Consider the following 12,147-nt stretch of genomic DNA (forward strand, 5'->3'; position numbering starts at 1 on the left):
ATGTTAATTATTGCAAGTGACTAACAGTGTTCTTTTTTTATAAGATTTTTTGATCTTTTTGAAAAATGTGATGGATATAAATCAGGGAAATTAAAACTCAAAAAACCAAAACAGTTACAGGCAAGTGTATTTGCTTTCTTGTTTAGTTTTAAATTTTTTAATGGTAAAATTACATAAAAATTCAATTTTCTGTTAATTTATTTTATAGGAAGTGCTAGATATTGCACGACAGCTTCTTATGGAGCTGGGACAAAATAATGATTCTGAAATTGAAGAAAACAAGCCAAAACTTGAACAACTTAAGACTGTATTAGAGATGTGAGTATCTTTTTGAAACCCTTAATCGCGATACTACATATAGCTCTTCTTTTTTATGTATGTGATTTGCCATTTTAATTACTTTCACAGTCTGATCTTTTTACTCTTTGTTACTATAGTTGTAACGTGAAGGAAAATCTAATGTGAAAAAAATAGATTGTTGTATTGAAGGTTTTAGCTCTGGTTTTAATTTAGGTGAGAAGATTAAACAAGGACATCAGATTTGTGTCTTCTGTGAAATACTGCTTAGAATCAAGGCCACATTGCTAACTTGACCATAGATTCATTGCAGTTTAAATATAAAAAATTTGAGCTTTGCCTTAATCAAGTAAAATGGATACCCATCAATATTCGTGTTATAGCTTTACATTTTTAACCTCTTATAATCTTATTTCCTTTATTTTTTAAAACACATACATCTGTGTTTTTACATATTTCTGTACTTTATCTCTTCAGAGTTGTCTTTTTTTTTTTTTTTTTTTTTTTTTTTTGAGACAGGGTCTTATTCTGTCACCCAGGCTGGAGTCAGTGGTATGATCTCAGCTCACTGCAACCTCCCCCTCCCAGGTTCAAGCGATTCTCGTGCCTCAGCCTCCCAAGTATCTGGGACCACAGGTGCACGCCACCATGCCTGGCTAAGTTTTGTATTGTTAGTGGAGACAGTTTCACCATGTTGGCTGGGCTGGTATTGAACTCCTGACCTCAAGTGATCCGCTCACCTCGGCCTCCCAAAGTGCTGGGATTACAGGCTTGAGCCATGGCACCCATGCCTGTAATGTTTAGAAAAACATTTTTGTTTTTAATGTGGTTAGAATGATTATATATGGTGCAATTTTTTTTTTTTTTTTTTTTTTTTTTGGCTAGAATATTTTGAAGAATTAAACAGGCGATTACAGATAAAAGGGAGCATGAATATGTGAGATTTAGTTTTTCCCTACATTGTCTGTTCTGCTTATCATTTTATTTTTCAGGTATGGTCATTTTTCTGGAATAAATCGTAAGGTTCAGTTGACCTATCTCCCTCATGGTTGTCCTAAAACATCTAGTGAAGAGGAGGGTATGTCATTCTTAATGCTTATACAGTAGTTTTATTTATATGTAGTAACTTGTTATTCACTGTTGATTACTTTTGGACCATCTTTTGCTTCGTAGTTTAGGACTGGCATGGTGAGGAAAAATAAAGTGGAATTATCTTAGCTGTGCTTCCTTTAAATAAAGGATACATTTTTACATCACCTATTCTTTAAATAAAGGATAGATTTTATTATTTTGAAAACTGCATAGGACTTCCTTTTAACTGTGAGATTGTTTCAGAAAACGTATTTATTTATAACTGTTATTTAATGGGCCCCTTACATCACCTTTTGATAGCAGAGGGCAGAGTATCTAAGAAGAAAGCCCAAGAAGTACAAAAAGACTTTGAAAAAATATACAATTAACCTGTTTTTAAAATAAATGGATATTTTCTTCCATCCAGTAAACCAGAGTAAGTGTTTAAACAAGTTTGGTCTCCTAAGATCAGTTAGTATCCACATTTATAAATACATTTACCTTACAAAAGAAAAGGGTAGGGATTGAGGAAGTCATTTCATAGAGAAATGCAGATGGCCAATAAAATAATAATGATAGTAATAAGAATCTGTCTTGCCTATCATATTGGCAAAGTACTTTCTTCATTTCTGTTTTAAACTGGTAATAAAATGTGCTGATGAGAATTCATTGAGACAGGATTTCAGTCTATAGTAGAAGTATAAATTGGCACAGTTTTTTGAAATGTAATTTGGCAATATATCAAAAACTTCAAAAGATGTTCTTATGCTTTGACTTGAATTCTGCTTATCAGAATCTAACCCAAAGAAGTAATCAGATGTTCAGGGAAAGATTGATCTATAGGGATATTCATAGTGGTATTACTTATAGTAGCAAAAATTAAAGTGCAGACACAAATTTATAATAATCTTTATATATATATATTTTAACATTTGATATATTGCTCTTATCACATTTTGTGGTTAATAGTAATACAGGTTAATTTTCTATATCTTAGTATTTATCATCAAAAACATTCTGTAAACAAATAATTTAAAAAGTTAGGTAACTAACTCTCCTTCCGTAAATTAATATTGATCTATATGACAAAGCTCACAGAACTGCTAACTAGCTGCAGGTGAAGGGGTGATTTCCTCTCACCTTTTAAAGAATCATTATTGGCCGGGCGCGGTGGCTCAAGCCTGTAATCCCAGCACTTTGGGAGGCCGAGACGGGCGGATCACGAGGTCAGGAGATCGAGACCATCCTGGCTAACACGGTGAAACCCCGTCTCTACTAAAAAAAAAAATACAAAAAAAAGAAAAAAAAAAAAACTAGCCGGGCGAAGTGGCGGGCGCCTGTAGTCCCAGCTACTCGGGAGGCTGAGGCAGGAGAATGGCGTAAACCTGGGAGGCGGAGCTTGCAGTGAGCTGAGGTCCGGCCACTGCTCTCCAGCTCGGGCGACAGAGCGAGACTCCGTCTCAAAAAAAAAAAAAAAAAAGAATCATTATTAAGTTCTTTTAGTGCTTATAATGCTTATTCTTGAATTACTTTTTTTCAGAACCCAACACAGATCTTAATATCATGAAAAGGAGTAGGTCAAAATTAAGTACAGAAACTCATTAACTTATAGTATTTTCTTTGTCCAAAAAAATACTTTGATGTGTAACATGCAGAGATTCCACAAGTTCAAATTTAAAAAGCTGCTCTTGATTACCTTTTGTTTGCATAAAATTTATTAGATTGTATGAAATTTATTAGATTGCATAAAATTTAAATTAGAATAAATGTTAGGCTCTGTCATCTCACATCTTCCTAAAAATGATGCAAATCACCGATTTCCAATCTTAAAAACATGTATCTGGCCGGGCGCAGTGGCTCACGCCTTAATCCCAGCACTTTAGGAGGCCGAGGTGGGTGGATCACTTGAGGTCGAGACCAGCCTGGCCAACATGCTGAAAACCCCGTCTCTACTAAAAAGACAAAAATTAGCCAGTCGCCTATAGTCCCAGTTACTCAGGAAGGTGAGGCAGGAGAATTGCTCAAACCTGGGAGGCGGAGGTTGCGGTGAGCCGAGATCTTGCCACTGCACTCCAGCCTGGGCGACCAAGCGAGGCTCTGTCTCAAAAAACAAAAAACAACACCAAAAGTATATATATCTTCTTCACTTCAACTAATGTATTTTCTTTTATGGGACAGCACTGAAAAGGGTGCTTGATAGCAAGGCACATAAAACCTGGATTCTGGCATCAAGGAGCTGTCAATCCAGCAGACATAGCACAACTAAATTAAGTACACTGAAGAAATTACTATGAAAACAGGCAAGGGAGAAACGTTACATCCCTGAAGAAAATTGGGAGCCATTTTTCTAAAGTATGAGAGAGATTTTCAAATTTCAGTAAGATTTAAACAGGAATAGCAAGGGAGTATTCCTTACCGAAGCACTGCCTACAAACAGCATTAAGGGACATACATGCAACAACATTTAAGGAAGAAAATATCCTACATATGGGCCATATTTCACCACAGAAGAGAGCACAGACAAAAAATTAATCTTAAGTCTGTTTAAAAAAAAACTTAACATTTGTTTTATTCATTCATATGTGTCATAGACAGCCGAAGAGAAGAACCATCTTTACTTCTGGTTCTAAAATGGGGAGGTGAATTAACTCCTGCAGGCAGGGTCCAGGCTGAAGAACTTGGAAGAGCTTTCAGGTGTATGTATCCTGGAGGTCAAGGTAAATCTTAGAGTTTTCTTTAATTTGACTAATTTCATAAATTGTATTTTGAAATCCTCATTTTTGATGTTATTAAATATTTATAGAAATACAATGAAATGAAAATATAGCTGAAGTGATTTGAGGATTTATTTTCAGGAGATTATGCAGGATTTCCTGGTTGTGGTTTACTTAGATTACATAGCACCTACAGACATGACCTCAAAATATATGCCTCTGATGAAGGACGAGTCCAGATGACTGCAGCTGCTTTTGCAAAGGTACAAATAATTTTTTTTTAGAATTACTAGAGTTTTTAATCTAATACTGCATCTTAAAACATTTTTGGCTGTGCGCAGTGGCTTACACCTGTAATCCTAGCACTTTGGGAAGCTGAGGTGGTCAGATCACTCGAGCCCAGGAGTTTGAGACCAGCCTGGGCAACGTGACGAAACCCTGTCTCTACAAAAAAATTGAAGAAAAAAAAATGAGTCAGATGTAGTGGTTCACACCTGTAGTCCCAGCAGCTCAGGAGGCTGAGGTGGGAGGGACCACCTGAGCCCAGGAGGTCAAGGCTACAATGAGCCAAAATCACGCCGCTGCACTCTACCCCAGGCAACAGTGTGAGACCCTTGTCTCAAAAAAAAAAAAAAAAAAAAAAATTTTAACTAAGGAATATTTAAAAATTCTGTATTTGGAACTTTCAAGTAAAACCCTAAAATGACAATAATCAATTGTCATATTAATAAAGTTTATTTACTGTAAACTTACTTTATACCTTATGAAAATCAATATGTAACAAATATTATTTTACATATTAATTTTTTAAATTCGTGTTTTCTTTATTTAATATGCTTAGGGGCTTTTAGCTTTGGAAGGAGAGCTTACGCCCATTCTTGTTCAAATGGTGAAAAGTGCAAATATGAACGGTCTTTTGGATAGTGATAGTGACTCTTTGAGCAGTTGTCAGCAACGTGTGAAGGCAAGGCTTCATGAAATACTTCAGAAAGACAGAGATTTTACTGCTGAAGATTATGAAAAGGTGGGTCTTAGCAAACTCTTTTATATTGTGAAATATTACACACACACACAGAAAAGTGATAACTGCATAAAACATAAATGTAGAGCTTATTGTATTATAAAGCAATTACACATGTTATCATCCTCCAAGTAAAGAAATAGGACATTGGAACAACTTTGGCTTCTGTATGCCCCTTCCCAATCGCAACCCATTCCCTACCTCCTCAAAAAAACTACTGTCCTGACTTTTTATAGTCTTTTCATATCCAGAATACTTACTTGGATAATGAGTATAGTCTCTAACCAGTGTAGTCTCATTTTTGGCTTTTTTCTAACTTTAAATCTATTGATTTTAATTGACAAATTAAAATTATATATGTTTATAACACAACATGTTTTAAAGTATATATGCATTGTGAAATGGCTAACTCGAGCTAATTTATGTATTACCTCACATCCTTATTTTTTTGTGACGAGAACATTTGAAATCTACTCTCAGCAATTTTCAAGGATAAAATACATTGCTATTACTATAATCACAATGTTGTACAATAGAGCTCCTGAACTTATTCCTTTTATCTAACTGAACTTGTGTATCGCTTGACCAACATCTTCCCAACCCCTTCCTTTTCCAGCCTCTGGTAGCCATCATTTTACTCTGCTTCTGAGTTTAACTTTTTTAGATTCTACATATAAGTGAGATTACACATATTTGTCATTCTGTGCCTGGCTTATTTCACTTAACATAATGTCTTCTAGATTCATCCATGTTGTTGCTAATGATAGGATTTCCTTCTTTTTAAGGCTAGATGATGATATTTCATTATGTATATATACTACACTTCCTTTATTCGTTCATCTGTTATTGGACAGGTTGATTCCAGATCTTATCTATTGTGAACAGTACTACAATAAACATAGGAATCCAAATATCTCCTTGACATATGATTCCATTTCCTTTAGTTATATACCTAGCATTGGGATTGTTGGATCATATGGTAATTCTGTCTTCAGTTTTTTGAGCAGTGTTCATACTGTTTTCTATAGTGGCTCTACAATATTAATTTACTTTGGCTATTTTTTAAGGTTCATATAATAGAACATGTTCTATTTTATATTTGACTTCTTTTATTTAATATTTTATTTGTGAAATTCAACCATAGTAAGTAATGGTCATAGTTAGTTAATAATCATTGCTGTGTTTGTTGTATTACATTTCAGGGTTGGCAGAACTTTTTTGTAAGACACCAGATAGTAAATATTTTATTAAAAAAAATTAGACTTTGCAGTCCAAATATGGTCTGTGTTGCTTTTTTTTTTTTTTTAACTGCCTTTTAAGCATGTAAAAACCATTCTTAGCCCATGGCCTGTGTGACAGGCCACATTTGACCTGCAGGCTATAGTTTGTTGACCCATGTACTATTTTATGAACATATTACAATTTATATATGCTTTATATTATTGTTAGAGTTTTGGACTGTTAGGATTAAAGTTGCCATGAATACCCTTGTATGCCACCTGTGCAATGAGCATACATTTCTCTTGGGTATATTGTAGGAGTGGAATTATTGTGACCATGGTATGCTTATTTACAATGTTAGTAGGTGATGTCAAACTGTTTTCTAGTGCCATTGAGCTAATTTACAGTCCCACCAGAGGTCCATGATAGTTGTCATTGCTCCACATATTCTCCATTCTTGGGATTCTCAGATGATTCCATTTTGGCCATTCTGGTGGATATACCTAGAATTCACTTTATTGTGGCTTCAGTGTCTGTTGACCATTTAAATATCCTCTTGAATGAGGACAAGTCTCTTGTCTTTTTTCTATGAATTGTCTATGTTTTTCTTCTTGAATGGCAGAAGTTCTTTATTCTGGATATGAGCTCTTTGTTATATGTATATAACACCACCTACTCTGAGCCTTCATGTTGTCATGATTCTTTTCTTTTCTTTCTTTTTTTTTTTTTTGTTTTTTGTTTTAGAGAAAGGGTCTTGCTTCGTGACCCAGGCTGGAGTGCAGTGGTATGATCATAGCTCACTGTGGCCTAAAACCCCTGGGCTCAGGCGATCCTCCTGTTTCAGCGTCCTGAGTAGCTGAGATTACAGGTGCATGCCACCATGCTCAGCTAACTTTTTAAATTTTTGTAGAGACTGGGTCTCACTGTATTGCCAAGGCTAGTCTCGAACTCTTGGCCTCAAGTGATCCTCCTGCCTTGACATCCCAAGGCTTTGGAATTACAGGCATGAGCCACCAAGCCCAGCCAGTAATATCTTTTGATAAGCAGAAGTTCTACTTTTTCATGATTTCCAAGTTCATTTTTTTCCCCTTATGGTCAATGCATTTTAATACATTGTCAGGATATCTTTTTCTGACTAGAGGCCATAAGGGGTATATATATATATTCATTCTATAAATTTACTGTTTTGCTCTTCACATTTATCAGCAATCCAGATAAAATTGACTTTTATGTGTGCTATCAACTAAGAATATCAAGGTTGATATTTCCCCTAACTGTATGTACATCTGGGTGTCCCAGCAGAACATACTGAAAAGACTGTTCTTTCCCACTACTCAGAAGTACCGTCTTTATTATATATGTGTAATCGGTTTCTAGACCCTGTATTCTGTTTGTTGATCCTTGTGCCAATGAATAATATCTCCCAACATGCAAATGGATCCTTCTTCAAGTGTTTCTTGGCCTTTTTTTTTTTTTTTTTTTTTTGCATTTTCATGTAAATTTTAAAACAAGCTGGTCAAAAATACTGTTGGAATTTTTTATTTAGGTTACATTATATCTGTAGTTTGTGCAAATTTACATTTTTTTCTCTAGTCTTTTAATCTGTGAATGTGTAGCTCATTTATTTAGATATTCTTTAATATCTTTCAATAATGTTTTATAATTTACTTCACAGGGTTCTTGTGCATCTTCGTTAGATTTAGGCTGAGGTGATTGATATTATGCAATTATAAATGGCCCCTCTTTAAAAGTTTTATTCTGTGTTGTTGGTGTATAGAAATATAATTAGTTTTAAAATATTGAGATTATAGGCATCAACCTTGTTGAACTCATTAGTTCTAATAATTTATCTAGATTTGTTTGATTCTTTAACAGCACATCCATATGTTTTTTGCTTTTCCAATCTTTGTTTTTTAAAAATTATTTTTCTTGCTTTCCATAGCTAGGACCCTCAAAACAATATTAAGTAAAAGTAGCATTTCTAGTAACACTGGACATTAAATATAAAGTTTTCTGTAGATATTGTATATAGCTGCCCTTCTTCAAAATAAGGAGATTTCATTGTTTCTATTTGGCTAATAGATTATAAAAACTTACTGAACTTTGTCATATTTTCTTTCATCTATTACATCATACAGTTTTTTGAATGTGAAACTAACTTTAGTTCTAGAATATCCTCAACTTTTCCATGTATGATCTTTTTCATTCATATCACTGATTTTAGTTTGCTGATATTTTTGGTTAGGAATTTTGATCTATGTTCATGAGTCAGATTGGCCTTTACTTTTTTATTTTTGTTGTGTCTTTTATTTCAATATCAGGGTTATGCTAGTCTTGTAAAATTAGTTAGGAAATACTTCCTATTTGAGGGGAATAGTATATATACAAATATTTCATTAAATTTTTGGTAAACTTTACTGGTAAATAGTATGGTAATTCCTGTGGGTGTTTTCTTTGTGGGAAAGTTTCTAATTATGGATTTCAGAATAGTTTAGTACTTCTCAGTTATGTTTATGTCAGTATTAAATTGCATTTTTTAGAAGTTTGTTCATAATTTCCTCTTTAATTTCTTTGTAATTTGTGTAGGATCTATAGAGATGTCCCTTTTTCTTTCATAACATTATACTTTTTTCCTTTTTTTCTTGATCAGTTTCACCATGGTTGATTAGTTTATTAGTCCTTTCAAAGAACCATTGTTTAGATTTGTTAGGTCTCTGAATTATATGCTTATTTTCCATTTGATTAATTCTCATTGCTTAATATTTTATTTCTTCTACCTCTCTAGTTTTATTTTGCTATTTTTCTGATTCTCAAAATTAATAACACCAGGTGAATACTTACTAAGTTATTAATGGTCTGTCTTTTACAAAATATGCACCCTAGGCCGTAAATTTTCCTTTATGCACTCTTTTGACTGGAGTCATTTATTATATTCGTAAATATAAATATTTCCAACAGAGAAACAGCCTTAAATTCTAGACTCACTTTCTGGATCACTGACCTTTGAGTTTGCTTCCATAATTCTTTACCATCTTGTTATTTCACAGATTCCTTAAAACATAAGTATAGAAATTCTTTGCCCAGAATTTTTACTTACCTTCAGTGGATATATTGGTCCAAGCTACCTAGTTTATTATAACCAGAAGTAGAATTGCACTTTATATTTTTTTATATTTGTAGAAACTTACTTAATGTGATTAAATAACTTGCCAAGCTAAATGTCAAAACTGGAATGTGAAACTATATTTTTATTGATGGCCTTTATTAAATTCAAAAAAAGAAATCATTACAAAGGCATAATAGGATAGTGGTTGAGAGCACCAGTCTGTAGCCAGACTACCTGCATTTGAGTCCTACTCCTTCACATCCTAGTGGTTTGATCTTAAGCAAGTAGCTTAACCTCAGGTAAGTAACTCATCTGGGAAAAGAAAATAATAGATGCCTAGAGTTATTACATGTAAATATTTGTCAAGTGGTCAGAACTGTATTCACACATGTTAAGAGAGTCAGCAGATTGTCATCAAATTCCATTAAGTTAGAGTATTTCTGCTAAATTTTCTTTAATGATAATGACAGCTAAGGTTTAATATTTTTTAACATGAATTGAGTCTTTTACTTCCTCCCTGATCTTACTACTATACAGTTCACCCTTAGACAATATTGGGGTTAGAAGTGCCAGTTCCCCTCACAGTAAAAAAAATTAGTGTTTAACTTTTGACTCTGCAAAAACTTAACTACCAAGTTAAGCCTACCTCTGACTAGAAGCCTTAGCAATAATGTGAACAATGAACATATATGAAGGGTCTTCAAAAGTTAATGGAAAATGCTCATTATGCAAAAACTATACACAAATTTCAACTTTTTTTTTATAGTAAAATAAACTCATATTAACTTGTTATAAAATGTCTGAACAGGATTTAGTTTGAGGCACTAACAAGAGTAAGACATCAGTTTGAAGAGAGCCCCTGTGAGGGCAACATGAATTCTGCTAAAATTGAAACAAGAACAAACAGCAAATTTATGGCAAAGCTTAAGCAAAAAAAAATGGTGAAATCATTGATACTTTACAAAAAGTTTATAGGAACAGTTTCCCAAAGAAATCAGCAGTATACAAATGGATAACTCGTTTTAAGATGGGACAAGATGATGTCGAAGATGAAGCCCTCAACGGCAGACCATCTACATCAATTTTGCAAGGAAAAAATTAATCTTGTTCATGCCCTAATTGAAGAAGACCAATAATTAACAGCAGAAACAATAGCCAGTACCATAGACATCTCAGTTGATTCAACTTACACAATTCTGACTGAAAAATTAAAGTTGCGCAAACTTTCTGCTTAATTTAGAGTACCAGAACCATTGTGCTCAGATCAGCTATAGATAGTAGCAGAGCTTTCAATGGAAATTTTAAACAAGTGGAATGAAGATCCCAAAGCATTTCTTTGAAGAATTGTAACAGAAGATGAAACTGGTTTTACCAGGATGACCCTGAAGACAAAACGCAATCAAAGCAGTGGCTACCAAGAGGTAGAATTGGTCCAGTCAAAGCAGAAACAGACTGGTCAAGACAGAGGTCATGGCAGTAGTTTTTTGGGACTCTCAAGGCATTTTGCTTCTTGACTTTCTGGAGGGCTGAAAAGCAATAACATCTGCTTATTATGAGATTGTTTTGAGAGAGTTAGCCAAAGCATTAGCAGAAAACACCCACAAAATCTTCACTACAGAGTCCTCCATTGTGACAATGATCCTGCTTATTCCTCTCAGAAAAGGGCAGTTTTGCAAGAGTTTCAGTGGGAGATCGTTAGGAATCTACCTTGTGGTCCTGATATGGCTCCTTCTGACTTCTGTTTGTTTTCTAATCTTAAAAAAAATATTTAAGGGGCACTCATTTTTCTTCAGTTAATGTAAAAAGTCTGCATTGACATGGATAAATTCCCAGGATCCTCAGTTTTTTTAGGAATAGACTAAATGGCTGGTATCATTGCTTACAAAAGTGTCTTGACCCTGACAGACCTTGTGTTGAGAAATAAAGTTTTTTACTTTTATCTTTTAATTCAATTTTTTTCACATACTTTTTGGAAGTTCCCCAATATTTTGTATATGTATTCCATACTCTAGTCCTACAATAGAGTGAACTAGAGAAAAGAAAATGTTAAGAAAATTCTAAAGTGAGCTAGAGGAAAGAAAATGTTATTAAGAAAATTATAAGGAAGAGAAAATATATTTACTATTCCTTAAGGGGAAGTACATCATCTTAGAGGTCTTCATCTTTATTTTCACACTGAGTAGGCTGAGAAGAAGGAGGAAGAGGAGGGATTAGTCATGCTGTCTTAAGGGTGGAAGAAGTGAAGGAGGTGGAAGGGGAGGCAGGAGAAACAGTACATTTTGGTGTAACTTTTAGGGAAAAACCCTGCATATATGTATGTGGTCCTTTGCAGTTCAAACCTGTGGTGTTCAAGGGTCAACTGTATTTTGTGGTCATTTTAATTTCTGCTATGGAATTATTCTCCAGCTACTGGAAAATTTTGTATATGTATATTGTTTTCTTAGACAATTAGGCATAACCACATATAAAATATATACTTTACTCATTTGTAGCTTACTCCATCTGGAAGCATTTCTCTTATCAAATCAATGCATTTAATTAAAAATCCTGTGAAGACCTGTGATAAAGTTTATTCCTTAATTCAGAGTTTGACTTCTCAAATCAGACATCGAATGGAAGATCCCAAATCATCAGGTAAATATGTTTTTCTTAGAGCATAGAACAAATAAAAGTTACTATTCAATTAAGTGTTTTAAAATACGATGCACCAATCTTAT

General features: G+C 34.0%; 1 protein-coding gene across 31 annotated transcripts in view; it reads left to right on the forward strand.

The window, feature by feature from the left end:
- Positions 1-12,147, forward strand: part of PPIP5K2 (diphosphoinositol pentakisphosphate kinase 2) — a 76,198-nt gene that overhangs the window by 28,676 nt on the left and 35,375 nt on the right. For 27 of the 31 annotated variants that reach the window (XM_031666346.1, XM_031666349.1, XM_031666353.1 and 24 more), the window contains 7 exons: positions 45-120; positions 209-318; positions 1,290-1,375; positions 3,960-4,085; positions 4,224-4,345; positions 4,924-5,106; positions 11,923-12,064. In XM_031666346.1, coding sequence (XP_031522206.1) covers positions 45-120; positions 209-318; positions 1,290-1,375; positions 3,960-4,085; positions 4,224-4,345; positions 4,924-5,106; positions 11,923-12,064 — 845 coding nt within the window. The remainder of the gene's footprint in view (positions 1-44; positions 121-208; positions 319-1,289; positions 1,376-3,959; positions 4,086-4,223; positions 4,346-4,923; positions 5,107-11,922; positions 12,065-12,147) is intronic. The other 4 variants (XM_031666347.1, XM_031666351.1, XM_031666364.1 and 1 more) reach the window with 1 other exon arrangement.

Source organism: Papio anubis, chromosome 5, assembly GCF_008728515.1.
Source record: "Papio anubis isolate 15944 chromosome 5, Panubis1.0, whole genome shotgun sequence".
NCBI lineage: Eukaryota > Metazoa > Chordata > Mammalia > Primates > Cercopithecidae > Papio > Papio anubis.